We start from the raw sequence: 20,166 nt of genomic DNA, 5'->3' as shown, positions 1-20,166 counted from the left end.
TGTGACTTATTTCTTGCATGTTCATCCTTTTATTTTTGTCTGTTTTTTACAATACAGTACCTGTCTTGCTACATATGTATATATTTTTGTTTGTTTGCTTTTGGGGTTTTCCTTTGTTCTGTTAACATTTTTTGCTTTATTTTTGCTTAATATGCATGTTATGTCTGCTTCTTTGTTTATTTTTGTTTCATATTATTGTTTTTGATCACTGATTTTCCAGTGTTTTGTTTGGTATTTAATATCTGATTGCATGTTTTGGTTGCCTGATGTATGGTTCATTTTTGAAGTTGAATAATGTTATTTCTTTTAGTTTGTTTGGTATATGTTCTTTACAAGACAGTATTGCTTTGTTGCAAATAAAAGAATCTCATGTATACCAAACTTTTACTATCCTTGTTTGTATAATTTGTGTACAGATACTTGAATAAGTATACAAAGTTCAAACATATATTAATATAAGCACAAGCACAAACAAGAAAAACATGATATTACAGAAATAATAAGATAAATATAACTAAAATAACCTTTTAAATTTTAACTGTTTACTCAATTTCAAATATTTAGTAATGAATGATCCATTGTGCAGAAGTATTTTACCAACTTTTGATTTTATAAATATGATCATGTGTGTAAAGCATATAGTCTTGTTTGCATGCAAAAGTCATAAAATTACTACTCATTATTTTATAAAGAGAAAGTAAAACTTTTTCGAGATGTTGATTATTTTAGCGAAAGGATCAGTTTTAAAATTTCCATAAACACTATATATAATACAAGTTAAGTATGATTTGAAAGCCGCGCTACGCCACTTCCGATTTATAGTTTGCGGCTCTGTCGATAGATGGCGCACATTCACGCTGGATGGATGACGTTTTCTTATTAGTAAAAGATAGAAGCTTTCCCATCTTTCCTATATAGTCTTTGCGCATGCCTGCACAGAGCCAAAGACTATTAGGCCCTAGGCGTAGACTTTGACCTTTTCCACTCGTAACCCGTTCCCCATACGTCTTCGGGCCGTCCGTGGTAACAACCCGGGCCTCTCGGAGGACAGGGGGACGTGTCTTATGATACGGTGGGTGGCGCTCCTTATGACACGTTCACACGGTCGAGCGCTATCCGCCGGGCACGAGGGCTTTACTCGACAACGGGCAATTTCAGCGTCCACACCCTCCACATCCCGGTCACGGCACCACCCTCCTTCCGGGTTTCTTAAGCCGATAATAACAATTTAAGCGGCACTAGCCGCGACAAATAAATATCTTGCCATGTTAAAATTGATTTTAACGCTCACTGTGACTCGGGTCGAAATGGACATGCCTTTTCCTATTCAACTTAAGCTAATCTACAGTCGTGATGGTCGAGAATTTTACCATGTTAAAATCAATTTCAACGCTCACTGTGACTCAGGTCGAAATGAACATGATTTTTCCTATTCAACTTAAGCTAATCTACAGTCATGATGGTCGAGAATTTTACCATGTTAAAATCAATTTCGACGTTCACTGTGACTCAGGTCGAAATGGACATGACTTTCCTATTCAACTTAAGCTAATCTATAGTCATGATGGTCAAGAATTTTACCATGTTAAAACTAATTTCAACGCTCACTGTGACTCAGGTCGACATAAACATGACATTTCATATTCAACTTAAGCTAATCTACAGTCATGATGGTCGAGAATTTTACCATGTTAAAATTAATTTCGACGCTCATTGTGACTCAGTTCGAAAGGAACATGACTTTTCCTATTAAACTTAAGCTAATCTACAATCATGATGGTCGAGAATTTTACCGTGTTTGATTAATTTCAAAGCTCACTGTGACTCTGGACGAAGTGAACATGACTTTTCCTCTTCAACTTGAGCTAATCTACAGTCATGATGGTCGAGAATTTTACCATGTTAAATTTAATTTCGACGCTCATTGTGACTCAGGTCGAAAGGAACATGACTTTTCCTATTCAACTTAAGCTAATCTACAATCATAATGGTCGAGAATTTTACCATGCTTGATTAATTTCAAAGCTCACTGTGACTCTGGACGAAGTGAACATGACTTTTCCTGTTCAACTTGAGCTAATCTACAGTCATGATGGTCGAGAATTTTACCATGTTAAAATTAATTTCGACGCTCATTGTGACTCAGGTCGAAAGGAACATGACTTTTCCTATTCAACTTAAGCTAATCTACAATCAGAATGTCTGAAAAAGGGAGGTTCAGTGATGGTGGACTGGTTGGTGAGGTTATTTAATGTTTGCTGGAGAGAGGGTAGAGTACCGGAGGACTGTAGTAGTGCCTGTATAGTTCCTCTTTACAAGGGAAAAGGGGACAAGTGTGAATGTAGTAATTTCAGAGGGATTAGCCTGTTGAGTGTAGTAGGGAAGGCTTATGGGAGGATCTTAATTGAGAGGATTAGGAGAGGAACAGAAGGAGTAATTGGTGAGGAACAGTGTGGATTTAGGACGGGTAGAGGTTGTGTAGATCAGATCTTTGTGGTAAGACAGATATGTGAGAAAGCTATAGGAAAGGGGAAGGATGTTTTTTGGGCTTTTATGGATCTGGAAAAGGCTTATGATAGGGTAGACAGAAAGGCACTGTGGGAGGTTATGCAGATTTATGGGATAGGAGGAAAGCTTTTGGGAGCTGTCAAGAGTTTTTATGAGAGTAGTAGAGCATGTGTTAGGATTAGAAATGGAGAGAGTGAGTGGTTTGAAGTAAAGGTGGGACTTCGTCAAGGATGCGTTATGTCGCCCTGGCTGTTCAACTCATACATGGATGGGGTGGTGCGAGAGGTGAATGCTAGGGTAGTGAGTCAGGGATTGGAGATGGTTAAAGAAAATGGAGAAAAGTGGGAGGTGAGCCAGCTGTTGTTTGCGGACGACACTGCGCTTGTGGCAGGGTCAGAGGAGGGATTGAGGAAGCTGGTGGCAGAGTTTGGGAGAGTATGTGATAGAGGAAAGCTAAAGATAAATGTGGGTAAAAGTAAGGTGATGAGATGTACAAGGGGTGAAAGTGGCAGTAGACTGGAAGTGAACATTAAGGGAGAACGACTGGAGGAAGTGGATAGTTTTAGATACTTGGGTGCAAGTGTAGCAGGAAAAGGTGGAGTAAAGGTGGAGGTAGAATGTAGATTGAGAGAAGCGAGTAAATGCCTTGGTGGTTTAAAGAGTGTAATGAGGAATAGACATTTGGGAATGGATGCGAAGAGGAGACTGTATGAAGGAGTGATTGTGCCAACAGCACTGTATGGGGCAGAAACGTGGAACATAAGAGAAGAAGAGAGAAGGAGTTTTGAATGTGTTTGAGATGAGGTGTCTGAGAAGTATGGTGGGGGTTACTAGGCTGGATAGAGTGAGAAATGAGGAGGTGAGGAGGAGAACAGGGGTGAAAAAGGAGCTGGGAGATAGGGTTGATGAAAGAATATTAAGATGGTTTGGACACATGGAAAGAATGAGTGAAGAAAGACTAGTAAAAGAGGTATGGAAGATAGATGTGGAGGGAGTGAACATGAGGGGACGTCCTAGGATGAGGTGGATGGATGGGGTGAAGGGGGCTTTGGGGAAGAGGGGAATGTCTGTTGAGGAAGGAAGGGAGAGGACGGAAGACAGAGGTGAGTGGAGAATGGTTGTATATGGATGATGTTGTGACTGCATGAGGAGGAATGGGCGGGGGGTGGGGGGTGTTGTAGTATGTGTGAGTTAATTTTGACGCAGCCCGAAGGGATTTCTCCCCGTCCTCGCCTTATATGCAAAGGGGGACGGAGAGGGGGGGTCGCCGATTAAATGAAGCGGCCTTGCTGTGGATGTACTGTGTCTTGCGACACTGCTTCTGACCCAGGGCGGTGGGCAGGGTGCAGGGATGACCCGTCATCCAGGAGGTGCTCAGATGAGAGGAAGGGTGGGAGGGGTGTGGAGTGTATTTAGGGATGAAATGGGTGGGAGTGTTTTTATGCCTTTCTCTTTTTGGCTACCTCCCTTGGAAGGGGGAAAAAGCCTTGGTATATGTATGTACAATCATGATGGTCGAGAATTTTACCATGTTTGATTAATTTCAAAGCTCACTGTGACTCTGGACGAAATGAACATGACTTTTCCTGTTCAACTTAAGCTAATCTATAGTCATGATGGTCAAGAATTTTACCATGTTAAAACTAATTTCAACGCCCACTGTGACTTAGGTCGACATGAACATGACTTTTCCTATTCAACCTAATTTAATCTACAGTCATGATGGTCGAGACGTTTACCATGTTGAATTTTATTTCAACGCTCACTGGGACTCAGGGATGTCACGGTATGATAAGATGACGTCATTGTGATAAAATGACGTCACGATGTAGTCCTATGACGTCAGTTGTGTCCCTGTGACGCGAGGCGATCCTATGGCGCCATGATTAAATCCGGTGACGTCACAGTATAATCACATGATGTCACTAGGCATTAAACATATGGAAGTCAGCTTGTGGGTGATGAGACGTCACAAACTGCCATAGCACACTATTGGATGAGGACGCTCGCCACGGGCTTCGAGGACTTCCCGCGGGAAGACTTCGGGGTGAGTTGGACCCATCCAGACGGTCCAGACCTGTCTTAGCGGGAGACGCTCAGGGAACGTCTTCACCCAGGACGAAACCTCTTGACTAACGCCCACGGACGAGGTCGCTCGGAAACGAACTCGGCCTCGCATACTCCCTTTCGGTCTCTCGCTTACCCCGAGGATCTTCACGAAACTAGAGAGAGTGGTAGGCGTACGCTGGACGGAAGCAAGCGTCTCTACACTCATATACCTAGACAGCTAGTTGATGCATTTGCCCACCGGGGAGAGTGCATCGGCCGACATCTCGGGGACTCTGAGAGTGTTGGCGGACGTGGAGTTCGGGGTGGACTGGGACGGGTCTGCCCTTGCTACCACACAGAGATTTTATTGGCTCGGGATTGAGTGGGACACAGTCAGCGCCCTGTGGATGCTCCCCTGCGCCAAGAGAGCGTGCTTCTCTCACACGTTCTCCCTCCTTCGGTGGCGGGGGGTGGGGTGGGGGTTGCCTCAACTTCGCGACCCCGGCCCTTTCACTGAGCCGCTTGGGGCGCCGACGGCTGGTACGGGAGGTCGACAGGAGCATACTACATCTCCCGCGTGACCTGCCCGGGCCGATACCCTCAGCACCCCACAGCTTGTTGCGTCCCTGGCTTCGGTCGGGGGCCCTACGCCGGTTGCTATATCCAGGTCTCAGGGGACCTACGTAGTGTAGCAACTACGCCCACAAGTGTTCGAGTCGCTCTCCCTCCGCTACTGCACCCCAGAGGTAGACCTGTTTGCCTCCCCAAACACGACCCAGCTCCCCCTCTACCTCACCTGCATCAAAAGGACACGCACAGGAGGCCCAGACACCTTCACGGAGGACTGGAACAGCTGGAAGTACGCATTCATTTTCCTCCTCCAGCGACACCGGTCCTCCTGAAGGTGATGCAGACCCTCAGGTCCTTCAAGGGTCAGGTCCTCCTGATAGCTCCCTACTGGCCAACCCAGCCGTTGTTCGGGGAGCTAATGAGATGGGGCCCTTCTCCCCTTCTACTGGGGTCAGCCTGCTTAGCCAACAGGCTTACCGCGCCTCTCCAAGCGTCACTCCAACTTGATAATTGGAGTTTCTACGGGGAGCTCTCAGCCAACTCTTCTCTACAGAGGCAGCAGACAAGATGCTCAGAGCTCACCTTCCGTCCTCAGTGCAGCAGTGTGGGTCCTGCTGACGGAGATTCCGGAACTGCCTTCGGAGACACGCGATGGTGACCATCTCCACCAGCACGGTTCCGGACTTCCTGACTTGGCTGGCTTCCTCCACCAACAGGGCACCGGCGACTATCTTGCCTCACTATACAGCCCTCACTGATCCGCTACGCTTTGGCATGAACATCCAAGTTCGAGTGCCACAGAGGGCGCGAACCCTCCTAATGAAGGGGATCAGCGCCTCGAGAGAGCCGAGACATCAACCGGTCCCGGCCTGGTCCCTGCATCGTGTTCTGCAGTACCTGGCGTTCGAAAGGGCCATTATAGAGGAAGAACAATTCCCTCAACGTGTCGTCTTTCTGCTCGCCTTGACTACGGACTACAGGGCTTCACAGCTGGCGGCAATCACCCGCCACCCGTCCTTCTCCAAACTGGAGGACAGCTCGGCCCTAACCCTCTCTCCATCACCAACATTCCTGGCCAGGAACGGCCGAGCGGACGACATGATTGGCCCTCTCAGAATACAATCCTTCCGGGAGGGAGGACGCCCACATCCGCTGTGCCCGGTCCGTGCGTTCGAAGACTACGTGGACCACACGAAAGAGATTTCTGAGGATCATCTCTTCTACAACTCGATATTTAGGATTCCCCTAACCCCGAGGTCCCGGGCGCACCTAGCTTTCCGCTTTTTGGGAGAGAGCCGACCCGGGCCATGCCCCCCACGCCCACAGCATCAGGGACTTCGTGGCATCGCTGGCGTTTCTCCGCACCCACTCTGTGGAGCGGGTGCGGGACCTAGGGGCCGGACATCGACGACTCCCTTGGGGACACGGTGTCTCTACCACTCGGTCGCCCCTGTCCCACTTGTCGCCATGGAAACGGCCTCACCCCTCTCATCTCATAAAAAAAGGGGGGGGGGGTGGAGGGGGCAAAGGGCGACCGAGGAGTGGGGAGGGGCCAGGAACCACTGAATAGGATACGAATTTCGTATAATTTACGCATTGTGTGAACAGTGCAATGTTGTGCATGTCACATTCTTCGGTGGGGGTTCTTGACGTTTCTTTTCTCCCCTATACTGAGTGATAGAATGAATAAATCTCCCATAGGAAAGACACACGTAATAACGGTTTGAATCAGGCTTCACCTCTCCTCCCACCTGTCCTCGTCTCATGCATAGCTTCGCTGTGCAGGTTTCTTTCAGCCGATAATATTTCTTTGTCGCGGCTCGTGCCGCTTAAATTGTTTTTATCGGCTTAAGAAACCTGCACAGATTTAGGGTCCCTCCCTCCTCCCACAGGTGAAGCCTTCATTTCTCATTGAAGTGACGGGCCCGGCTCAGCGAGCCGGCTAAGAAGGGAGGGGATAGGGAGGAGGAGGTGGGGTCGACAATGCGCATGCCTGCACAGAGCCGGGAATTTTAAATTTCCGATGATTTTGGCGGAAGATTCAAACCACACTCAACCTTCGGGAAATGGCCATATGACCAGGAGTGTGGTATGGGATTATCGCTATAGCTTCGTTGTGCAGGTTTCTTAAGCCGATAAGAACAATTTAAGCGGCACGAGCCGCGACAAAGAAATATCATTAACCTTGATAGGTTGAAGGTTTTCCGACTATTTTATTGATATTTATGTTCGGTGTCATGTCTTTGCTCATTATTACTCCAAGGTCTCTTTCCGAGTTCACTTTTTTGACTTCTTGATATTCTATTTTTACTTTTTCCGAATTCCATTATACTACACTTCTTGCTGTTGAAGTTTACTTCCCACTTTTGAATCCATTTCCAGATGTTGTCCAGGTCTAACTGCAATAATTCACAATCCTCCTTTGAGGTTATCTGTTTTGTGTGTGATTAATTTTGGTCTTTGGATCACGTGTTGGACGCGTGATTGACAGATATCTCCCTACCGGAAGAGAGTTCAGAGCTCGGATGACCGATCTATAGGTAATGCTTTGACCTTACACGCACACACACACACAACTCCCCACCCACGAGAGTTGGAGTAACGACTCGAAGCGCAGCGATACTGAAATTATTTCAGCCCTGTGCAGGATTCGAACCCGGACCGCCGTAGTGACAATCGAGGACTCTACCAACCGCTCCACCATGTCGTGTATGTGGGTGTGGGTGTGATTCACCTTGCTCTTTGGATCGCGTGTTGGACTCGTGATCGACAGCTATTTCCCTCCCGGAAGAGAGCTCAGAGCTCGTATGACCGATCTATGAGTAATGCTTCGACCTTACACGCACACACACACACACCTCCCCGCCCACGAGAGTTGGAGTAACGACTCGAAGCGCAGCGATACTGAAATTATTTTCAGCCCTGGGCAGGATTCGAACCCGGACCGCCATAGTGACAGTGTGTGTGTGTGTGTGTGTGTGTGTGTGTGTGTGTGTGTGTGTGTGTGTGTGTGTGTGTGTGTGTGTGTGTGTGTGTGTGTGTGTGTGTGTGTGTGTGTGTGTGTGTGTGTGTGTGTGTGTGTGTGTGTGTGTGTATTCACCTTGGTATTCACCTTGGTCTTTGGATCACGTGTTGGACTCGTGATCGACAGCTATTTCCCTTCCGGAAGAGAGCTCAGAGCTCGTATGACCGATCTATAGGTAATGCTATGACCTTTCACACACACACACACACACAAACTCCCCGCCCACAAGAGTCAGAGTAACGACCCGAAGCACAGCGATACCGAAATAATTTCGGCCCTGGGGAGGATTCGGACTGGGTACTGTGAGCACCATCGTACTTCCCAGTCCAGCGCTCTACCAACTGCGCCACCGTGTGTGTGTGTGTGTGTGTGTGTGTGTGTGTGTGTGTGTGTGTGTGTGTGTGTGTGTGTGTGTGTGTGTGTGTGTGTGTGTGTGTGTGTGTGTGTGCGTGCGTGTGTGTGAGAATATATATGAGACAGTTTTATCATCAACACGAGATGAAACCCTCCAGTGAAAAAAAAAGCAATCTTATGTCAACTAAAATAAAACCAACGAATCACAACCTCCCCTCCCCCCCAACAAGTGAATAAAATCGCTTTGGGTAATAGGGAATACGACAGAGATCAATGCAGTCTGTAATAAGACCTTTGAGGTTATCTGATAAAGATTGCAACGCGCTGCATTGGCGCTGATTTGCTTATTAATTACTTAGTCACCGATTCCCTTCACTAACGATAGGGGGTGATGGACGCGTGTGCCACAGAGATGAATAACATCGTCTGACGACAGTCAGGAAGAAGGGAAAGTGCCACTCGGTACGGAAGTGTAGTGGTGGAGATAAGCTATCTCTCACTATCGAAGTAGTGTTGCGCAGATAATTACACATTCTCAGGGTTAGACATTGTTCTGTTTGTGCCATAGTGAGGTTTTCAACAATGCAGTTTGTTTGTCGAACATTCAAAATATAAGTAAGTGAATAAATCAATCAGATAAACAGGTAAATAAATATATAAGTAAATAGATGAATTTATAATAATATAGATAAATAAGTAAACAAATAAATATATAGATAAGTAAATGAATAAATAAACATATTTAAAATGCATAAACAAGAATGAGGATAGATAAGTAAATAGAAAATAGCAAAATAGATAAACCGTTAAATAAATTAAAAGTTAATTAATAAACAAATGAATAAATATATAAATAAATAAATAGATGACGAAATTTATAAATAGATAAGCAAACAAATAATTAATCAAATAAATGAAGAAATAAATAAGTAGAAAGAATAAGTAAAAAAAGGAAAATGGAAACTTAATTGAATAAATAGATAAGTAGATAAATAAATAAATTAATAGATTAATAGATAAGTAGATGGAAAAGGAAAATGGAACTTCAAGTAAATCACACCGCCCGCCATAGTTCATACGTCGTGTCCACACCACCACACGTTGCATGTGACAAAGATGGGTTGTGAATGATATTTCAGACATTTTAAGAAGACTTCTAGCAATGGAGGAGGAAGGGGGAGAGGGAGAGAGGGAGGGGTGGGGTTGAATTGTGAGATGCATGTGGGCTTCACTTGTTTTAAATTGATCATTCCAATCTAATGTCATTTATGAAGAACATATCTGTATTTTAGATGGATATACTTTCATGCAACACTAATCTCTCTTCAGATGTCGGGTGAACGTCTTTCACCCGCTTCCAAAAGCCGTTCGAGCTCATCATCAGAAACAGCCGACTCACCAATAACGCCCTCTCAATCTTGGGTCAGCGTTGAGGACGCGTCGTCGTCGTCATATCCTAGAAAGATCTTGGGGATTCTTGGGCTTATCACCCTTGAACCGACTCTCTTCCTACAGAACCTGTGCTCACAGATGGTGTGGGTCATTTCACAGGATTTGATGATGGAGAAGGCGTGCAAGGTAGGTGTTGCTTTTTCTTTACTGTGGTCGTTATGCCCACACGCCACTTGTCATTACTTTCAGTGATTATGAGAAAAAATATATTCATTTTAGGGAAACATATCAGGCTAGTGTTGTTGTTAATTGGTAAAGAGTGTAATTTCAGTTTGAGTATTCTTAAAAAAAATTATATGTTCTAATAATCCACATTTAGTCTGAGGTATTTCATGAAATAATTCTAGAATCGAAATATGAACAAGGCCTAGTCTACACACACACACACGCACACACACACACACACACACACACACACACACACACACACACACACACACACACACACACACACACACACACACACACACATACACACACACACACACACACACACACACACACACACACACACACACACACACACACACACACACACACACACACACACACACACATATATATATATATATAAATATATATATATATATATATATATATATATATATATATATATATGTGTGTGTGTGTGTGTGTATATATATATATATGTATATATACTATATATATATATATATATGTATATATACTATATATATATATATCTGTGTGTGTATTTACCTACCTAGTTGTATCGACCTAGTTGTATTTTGCGGGACGGGGAGCTATGCTCGTGTTGTCCCGCCATTGTATCTCTCAGTGTCTAGTTTGCTTTTAAACTCGTGAATGGATTTTGCGCTTACTATCTCATTATCCAGTTTGTTCCAAGTGTCTAAAACTCTATGTGGAAAACTGTTTTTCTTCAGTTCTCTTCTATAGCTATGTTTTCTTAATTTCCTTCCATGTCCTCTGTGCCTTTCATGATTCTGTAGATGGTCAGTAGGTCGCCTCTCTCTCTTCTTTGCTCCAGTGTCGGTAGCTCCAGTTTAGCCAATCTCTCCTCGTATGATAGGTTTGCAAGTGCAGGTGCCATTTTTGTAGCTGCTCTTTGGATTCTTTCTATTTTCTTTATGTTCTTTTTGGTACTGGGGGACCACACTGTCGCCGCATACTCTAGTCTAGGCCTTATCAATGTAACCAATATTTTTTTTATCATGTCTTCGTCCAGGTAAGCAAAAGCCACTTTTATTGATCTTAGCAAGTTGTAAGTCTCCCCGACAATTTTGTTAATCTGTGTATCATAGGACAAGTCGTTTGTGATAATAACTCCCAAGTCTTTTTCGGATCCTACTTTCTTTACTTCCTTGGTTCCAATTGTATATTTTCTTGATATTCTGTTTTTGCTTTTTCCAAACTCCATTATGCTACACTTCTTAGTATAAAAATCCACTTCCCATTTCTGACTCCAGTTCCATACCCTATTCAGATCTTCCTGCAGTGCTTCACAGTCCTTATCAGTTTTTACTTTCCTTAACAGTTTGGCGTCATCAGCAAAGAAGCTCATGTAACAGTTCACGCCCTCGTCCATATCATTCATATAGATAGCAAACATTATTGGAGCCAGTACAGATCCTTGCGGTACTCCACTGATCACCTCTTTCCAATCTGAATATTTTTCTCTGAGTACTACTCTCATCTTTCTTCCAGTCAGGAAGTCCTCCATCCATTTTAGTTGGTTCCCTCGTATTCCTCCTATGTGTTCCAGTTTTTTTTAGTAGTTTTCTGTGTGGTCAAATGCTTTTTGCAAGTCTAGGAATGCACAATCAGCCCATCCGTTTCTTTCTTGCACTATGTCTATTAGTCTTGAGTAGAAGCATATCAAGTTTGTGGTGCATGATCTACCTTGTCTGAACCCGAATTGTCTTGGGTTTAATATGTTGTTATCTTCCAGGTGTTTTACCCATCTATTCTTGATGATTTTCTCACAAATTTTGGCTATAGGGCTTGTTAGTGATACTGGTCTATAGTTGGTGGGTTCTTCCTTGTTTCCTCCTTTATATATTGGTACAATGTTAGCATTTTTCCAGTCCTTAGGTATCTTTCCTTCTTTGAGTGAGCTATTTATTATGATGTGTATTTTGTCCGTTAGCTCTTCTTTGCATTCTTTTAGAATCCAATTTGCAATTCCATCCGGGCCATGTGATTTTCTGACGTCCAATTTTGAAAAATTTTCTGATATTTCTTTTTGTGATGTTGTAAATTCACTCATGTGGGGAGAATGTTTGTTATTATCTACGTCCCAATTTTGTATTTTCTCTCTGGTGAAGACAGATTTAAAGTGGTTGTTCATGATTTCGGCCATCTCTAATTCTTCTGTGTATTCTATATTTCCTTGGCGTAGTTTCACTAGTTCCTGTTTGGTTTTAAGTTTACCATTTATATATCGGTAGAATAGCTTGGGCTGATCTTTGCATATATCTATAATATCCTTCTCATGGTTCCTTTTCTCCTCTCTTCTCACATTAACATACTCATTTCTATAGTTTATATAAATTTGCCATTTGCTTTGTTTTTTGTCTTTTCTCCACCTTTTCCAAGCTTTGTCCCTTTTGTCTTTTGCCTCACTGCATCTTTTGTTGAATCAACATTTAATGTACTCTCTCTCTCGCTTTTGTCTTGGTACATGCCTGTTTACCCCTTCATTGTAATTATCCAACAGTATGTTCCATTTCTCTTCCACTGTTGTCTCTTCCATATAGAATTTTTCCCAGTTTGCATTCTGGAAGAACGTCTTTAGTTTTGCAAAGTCTGTTTTGTTGTACATCAATCTTCCTTTCCTATGCTTTTCATTCCTCTCCATGTCTATTTCCTCCTTTAGTACAGTTTCGATGAGTACATGGTCACTCTTTCCAATTGGTGTCTTGTAGTGGACTTTGTCCACTATTTCAGGTTCCGTTGTAAATATTAAATCTAGTTTTGATGGCTCTTCATTGTTTCTGTATCTTGTGTTTTCACTGACCCACTGGGTCATTGTGTACTCCATGGTCATGTCTAGCAGTACATTGCCCCACACGTCATCTCCTCGTACTGTCATGTTGTCCCAACAAATTTTTTTGCAATTGAAGTCTCCCATAATTACTAGATTACCCTTACCCATTAGTATCTCATTTAGTGATTTTCTTGTATCTTCTAGCATTTTTGTGTGTTCGTTTTCTTTCCAAGCATTCGTTCTTGGGGGCACATAGGTCACCACAAACTTTCTACTTTTCATATTTTTGCCTTCGACTTTTATCATGATCAGTTCAACATTACCTTTGCCCTCTGCAATTTTTGTCACGTTAAGGTCTTTCTTGGCCAAGAACATGATTCCCCCTCCCTGCTTTTTGTCCCTGTTTCTTATCCAGTAATTGTATAGCCCTTGTCCAATATCAATAGATGGTATTTCTCCTCTTAGTTTAGTCTCTACAATTCCCATTATGTCTGGTTTTTCTTCTAACAGATAATTATTGAGTTCGTTCAGACCTGAAATTAATCCGTCAATGTTAGTATAGGCCACTTTTAATTTTCTTCCTTCTCCATTATCTTTTCTGTCCTTGGTTTTTTCGTTTTGATGTGCCACTGTTTCAATCTCATGTCGATTACTCTCCAATGGAATTCTTTGCATTCTGTCTCCGTTCTCAACAAGTTTTTTTCCTTTGCTTCTTTTCTTAGTGACTTTTCTTTTTCTAATTCCTCAGTACTTATTTCTCTTTTTATCCATATCTTATTGTACTTTTCACTCTTTGCCAAATTGCCTACTTTATCAAAGATGTCTTCTACTACCATCTGTGACCTTAATTTTATCTTTAGAGGTCGACTTCTATCTTTAGAGTAGCGACCGATTCTGTGTGCCTCTTCTAAGTCTGTGCTTGAATCTCTTCCCCCCCCCCCCTGAATTTCATTTAGAATTTCTACTGTTGTCTCTTTTTCTTCTTTTTCGTGTGTGTGTGTGTGTGTGTGTGTGTGTGTGTGTTTACCTAGTTGTATCTTACGGGAAGGTGAGCTACGCTCGTAGTGTCCCGCCTTTGTATCTCGCAGTATCTAGTGCACGCACTATTGTTTCGTCCAATTTGTTCCAGACATCCACCACTCTGTGTGGAAAGCTGTTCTTTTTCAGGTCCCTTCTATAACTATCCTTTTTGAGTTTCTTTTCATATCCTCTTGTATTTCTCTTATCCCAATTTAGTAAGTCTTGTCTATCAAGGACTTCTATGACTCTTATGATTCTATAGATGGTTAATAGGTCACCTCTTTCTCTTCTTTGTCCCAGAGTCGGTAATTCCAGCTTTGACAATCTCTCCTCATATGACATTTTTGAAAGTGTTGTGACCATCTTCGTAATTGCTCTTTGGATTCTTTAAAATTTCTTTATATTATTTTTAGTACTGGGTGTCCATAGTGTCGCTGCATTCTCCAATTATGGCCTTATCAACATGACTAGTATTTTCTTTACCCTTCCTTCGTCCAAGTAGATAAAGGCCACCTTTATTGATCTTAGCAAGTTGTAGGTTTCTCCGACAACTTTATCAGTTTATCAGGAGTCATGCTTTTGTGACAATTACTCCCAGGTCTTTTTCAAAACTCTCTTTACTTCCTTTGTGCCGATTCTATATTGTCCTGATATATATATATATATATATATATATATACATATATATATATATATATATATATATATATATTTTACTTTTTTCAAATTACATTATGCTATATTTATGTTGAAGTCCAGTTCCCACTTCTGACTTCATTCCCAAACCCTGTTTAGATCTCTCTGTAGCGACTCACACTCCGTTTCTGTACTTATTTTCCTCAACAGTTTTGCGTCATCTTCAAAGAAATTCATGTAACATTCTATATCCTCATCCATATCATTTACAAAATGGCAAACATTATCGGAACCAATACTGATCCCTGTGGGGCACCACTAATCAAATAATTTCCAAGTAGAACTCTTATCTCCAAGCACTACTCTCATTTTTCTTTTATGCAAGACATCCTCCATTCCTTTCAATAGTTTTCCTTGTATCCCTCCTACGGTTTCCAGTTTTCTTGATAGTTTTTTGTGTGGTACTTTCATGTGTGTGTGTGTGTGTGTGTGTGTGTGTGTGTGTGTGTGTGTGTGTGTGTGTGTGTGTGTGCGTGTGTGTATGTGTATCTACAAGTGCAAATGAGACCGGCTCCACATGTAATTGCTACAGCGGCTGACCTCTTCTATGAATAAAACTGAAAAAATAGCTTACGTCGTGACTAATTTTATGAGGTAGTAGAATACTACATGGTAAATGTACAACCCGTTAGATATACAGTTTTCTATAAGTCGTTAGATACCGTAAAGGCAAATGTATACGTGTGTGTTTATGAATACATATAATATATTTAAATCTTTTACAGGTGAACTGCAATTATTCCGACACTATTTGTCAAAACCTCAATAATGAAACATATGACGACGAAGAAAATAAAATCCAAGATATGGTTAATGATTTCATGATGTGGAAATCTCTGCTAGAAACCGCCATACTGGTAAAGTGGTTTGGCTCTTTGATATATACAACGAAGCTCTTATATCTATATCTGTACACACACACACACACACACACACACACACACACACACACACACACACACACACACACACACACACACACACACACACACACACACATACACACACACATACATACATATATATAAATATATATATATATATATATATATGTATATATACATATGTGTGCGTGTGTGTATTTACATATTATTTCTTTGTCGCGGCTCGTGCCGCTTAAATTGTTTTTATCGGCTTAAGAAACCTGCACAACGAAGCTATAGCGATAATCCCATTCCACACTCCTGGTCATATGGCCATTTCCCGAAGGTTGAGTGTGGTTGGAATTTTCCGCCAGAATCATCAGAAATTTAAAATTCCCGGCTCTGTGCAGGCATGCGCATTGTCGATCCCCCTCCCGCTCCCTAGACCCTACCCCTCCCTTCTTAGCCGGCTCGCCTGAGTCGTCACTTCAATGAGAAATGAAGGCTTCGCCTGTGGGAGGAGGGAGGGACCCTAAATCTGTGCAGGTTTCTTAAGCCGATAAAAACAATTTAAGCGGCACGAGCCGCGACAAAGAAATATTATCGGCTGAAAGAAACCTGCACAGCGAAGCTATGCATGAGACGAGGACAGGTGGGAGGAGAGGTGAAGCCTGATTCAAACCGTTATTACGTGTGTCTTTCCTATGGGAGATTTATTCATTTTATCACTCAGTAGAGAGGAGAAAAGAAACGCCAAGTACCCACACCGAAGAATGTGACATGCACAACATTGCACTGTTCACACAATGCGTAAATTATACGAAAATCGTATCCTGTTCAGCGGTTCCCGGGCCCCTCCCCACTTCTCGGTCGCCCTTTGCCCCCTCCACCCCCCTTTTTTTATGAGATGAGAGGGGTGGAGCCGTTTCCATGGCGACACATGGGACAGGGGCGACCGAGTGGTAGAGACACCGTGTCCCCAAGGGAGTCGTCGATATCCAGCCCCTAGGTCCCGCACCCGCTCCACAGAGTGGGTGCGGAGAAACGCCAGCGATGCCACGAAGTCCTTGATGCTGTGGGCGTGGGGGGCATGGCCCGGGTCGGCTCTCTCCAAAATGCGGCAAAGCAGGTGCGCCCGGGACCTCGGGGTTAGGGGAATCCTAAATTTCGAGTTGTAGAAGAGATGATCCTCAGAAATCTCTTCCGTGTGGTCCACGTAGTCTTCGAACGCACGGACCGGGCGCAGCGGTTGTGGGCGTCCTCCCTCCCGGAAGGATTGTATTCTGAGAGGGCTAATCATGTCGTCCGCTCGGCCGTTCCTGGCCAGGAATGTTGGTGATGGAGAGAGGGTTAGGGCCGAGTTGTCCTCCTCCAGTTTGGAGAAGGACGGGTGGCGGGTGATTGCCGCCAGCTGTGAAGCCCTGTAGTCCGTAGTCAAGGCGAACAGAAAGACGACACGTTGAGGGAATTGTTCTTCCTCCATAATGGCTCTTTCGAACGCCAGGTACTGCAGAAGACGATGCAAGGACCAGGCCGGGACCGGTTGATGTCTCGGCTCTCTCGAGGCGCTGATCCCCTTCATTAGGAGGGTTCGCGCCCTCTGTGGCACTCGGATGTTCATGCCAAAGCGTAGCAGATCAGTGAGGCAAGATAGTCGCCGGTGCCCTGTTGGTGGAGGAAGCCAGCCAAGTCAGGAAGTCCAGAACCGTGCTGGTGGAGATGGTCACCATCGCGTGTCTCCGAAGGCAGTTTCGGAATCTCCGTCAGCAGGACCCACACTGCCGCACTGAGGACGGAAGGTGAGCTCTGAGCATCTTGTCTGCTGCCTCTGTAGAGAAGAGTTGGCTGAGAGCTCCCCGTAGAAACTCCAATTATCAAGTTGGAGTGACGCTTGGAGAGGCGCGGTAAGGCTGTTGGCTAAGCAGGCTGACCCCAGTAGAAGGGGAGAAGGGCCCCATCTCATTAGCTCCCCGAACAACGGCTGGGTTGGCCAGTAGGGAGCTATCAGGACCTGACCCTTGAAGGACCTGAGGGTCTGCATCACCTTCAGGAGGACCGGTGTCGCTGGAGGAGGAAAATGAATACGTACTTCCAGCTGTTTCAGTCCTCCGTGAAGGCGTCTGGGCCTCCTGTGCGTGTCCTTTTGATGCAGGTGAGGTAGAGGGGGAGCTGGGTCGTGTTTGGGGAGGCAAACAGGTCCACCTCTGGGGTGCCGTAGCGGAGGGAGAGCGACTCGAACACTTGTGGACATAGATGCCACACCACGGAGGTCCCCTGAAACCTGGATAGAGCGTCCGCCCAGTCGTTCTCCCGGCCCGGAACATACTTCGCCGAGAGTGATATGGCCCTGCGTGATGCCTCGGCGAAGATGTCTTCCGACAGGGCTAGGAGTGGACCTGGTCGGGCCGTACCTTGCCTCTGCACGCACTGTTCTGCCGTCACATTGTCTGCGTCCAAGCGGACGCTCATGCAGGAGAATTCGGGGTGTCGCTCGAGTCATTCTTTCACCACTATCAGCTCCCGAAGGTTGATGTGTAGTGACCTTCTATCTTCCGACCATCCCCAGCAAGCTTGATGTCTCCAGCTCGACTGGAAGCCCCACCCCATGTCCGAGGCGTCCGCCGCTCCTGCCATTCGAGGTGGGGGCGGGGACTATGGGACCGACCGGCGTAGGGCCCCCAACCGAAGCCAGGGATGCAACAAGCTGTGGAGTGCTGAGGGTACCGGCCCGGGCAGGTCGCGCGGGAGGAGCAGTATGCTCCTGTCGACTTCCCGTACCAGCCGTCGGCGCCCCAAGCGGCTCAGTGGAAGGGCCGGGGTCGCGAAGTTGAGGCACCCCCCCCCACCCCACCGAAGGCGGGAGAACGTGTGAGAGAAGCACGCTCTCTTGGCGCAGTGGAGCACCCGAAGAGCGCCGACTGTGTCCCACTCAATCCCGAGCCAATAAAGTCTCTGTGTGGGAGCGAGGGCAGACCCGTCCCAGTCCACCCTGAACTCCACGTCCGCCAACACTCTCAGAGCCACCGAGATGTCGGCCGATGCACCCTCCCCGGTGGGCAAATGCATCAACTAGCCGTCTAGGTACATGAGTGTGGAGACGCTTGCTTCCGTCCAGCGTACGCCTACCACTCTCTCTAGTTTCATGAAGATCCTCGGGGTAAGCGAGAGTCCGAAAGGGAGTCTGGTACAATGATATGCTAAAGAGAATCAAATTAGTAGGGCAAGGTGGATTCCGATCCCCGGAGGGTGTAGTGAAGTCACAAAATCGATTGTAGAACGTATAACAACATACATGCGAGGCCGAGGTCGTTTCCGAGCGACCTCGTCCGTGGGCGTTAGTCAAGAGGCTTCGTCCTGGGTGAAGACGTTCCCTGAGCGTCTCCCGCTAAGACGGGCCTGGACCCTCGGTATGTATCCAACTCACCCCAAGTCTTCCCGCGGGAAGTCCTCGAAGCCCGTGGCGAGCGTCCTCATCCAATAGTGTGCTATGGCAGTTTGTGACGTCTCATCACCCACAAGCTGACTTCCATATGTTTAATACCTAGTGACATCATGTGATTATACTGTGACGTCACCGGATTTAATCATGGCGTCATAGGATCGCCTCGTGACGTCACAGGGCCACAAACTGACGTCATAGGACTACATCGTGACGTCATTTTATCACATAATGACGTCATCTTATCACACCGTGACATCACTTTATCGCATATTGACGTTACCTGATCACATCGTGAACTATTATCACATCGTGGCATCATGTAATCATATCGTGACGACACCAACAAAATGGCATCACAGGACCCCCATCGTGACATTATATGTTTTCATTGTAATTCCACTGGACCATACAGTAATGTTACAGAATTAGTGATGTCACATGGTCACATCGTGATGCCACAGGGTTACATCACGACGTCACAGGGTCACATTGTGATGTCACAGCATCACGTGACGTCACAGGATCACATCACGGCGTCATAGGATCACATCGTGATGTCACAAACACATCGTGACATCCAAGAATCATATAGTGACTTCAAAGGATCAGTGACGTCACAGGATCACATTGTGATATAGCGAGGTGTCATTTCCTAGGTGCCTGGACAGCCTAGTAGGGCGGACACCAGATCGAGACGTCAAATGATGTCATTCAGGTGATGAGAGGACCCCGTACTGAAGAGCGTTTCCGACAGGCGAGACCCCATCTTTGCTGAATAAAATCCCTCGCCGCTACACAAGGGGGATGTATGTAAGGTCATACCATGAGAAGGGGCGGATCTCGTAAGAGTCCGTCGTGGTAGGAGGATAAGGTAAAGATGAACGGAGGTGGTCCTCCACCCTGTCCCTCAACCCGACGGTCGTCTGATTGGGGGAGGGGGGTCCTCATGAGAGGGTCCTTTCAGTCCTATACCCGCCGCTGGCGCGGAGGGGCGGAGGGAAGGACCAGGAGGGAGTGTGGGAGAGGGGGCCAGAGCCGGAGGCTCGTTAGAAGGCTGCTCTGGAGGGAGGGGGGGATGCTCTGGTCTGCGCGGCCTGAAAGGCCGGATAGCGAGGGTAGGGCAGAGTCGAAGACGGGGCCTATCAGGGACGGAAGGAGGGTGGTGCCGTGACCGGGATGTGGAGGGTGTGGACGAGCTGAGCGTCCTAGGCCTCTTGGG

The 20,166-nt window shown here is 45.4% G+C and overlaps 1 protein-coding gene across 4 annotated transcripts in view; it reads left to right on the top strand.

The window, feature by feature from the left end:
* LOC143032331 (putative peptidoglycan muropeptide transporter SLC46) overlaps window positions 1-20,166 on the top strand; it is an 89,273-nt gene that overhangs the window by 11,011 nt on the left and 58,096 nt on the right. For 2 of the 4 annotated variants that reach the window (XM_076196884.1, XM_076196886.1), the window contains exons 2-3: window positions 9,836-10,084; window positions 15,368-15,499. In XM_076196884.1, the coding sequence (XP_076052999.1) occupies window positions 9,836-10,084; window positions 15,368-15,499 (381 nt within the window). Of the gene's footprint in view, window positions 1-9,127; window positions 9,151-9,835; window positions 10,085-15,367; window positions 15,500-20,166 lie in introns of those variants that run through there. The other 2 variants (XM_076196885.1, XM_076196887.1) reach the window with 2 other exon arrangements.

This window comes from Oratosquilla oratoria, chromosome 13, assembly GCF_046742065.1.
Source record: "Oratosquilla oratoria isolate Oo_2021 chromosome 13, ASM4674206v1, whole genome shotgun sequence".
In the NCBI taxonomy this organism is placed as follows: Eukaryota; Metazoa; Arthropoda; class Malacostraca; order Stomatopoda; family Squillidae; genus Oratosquilla; species Oratosquilla oratoria.
The sequence above is the reverse complement of the archived record's forward strand: the minus strand, read 5'-3'. Positions and strand labels throughout refer to the sequence as shown.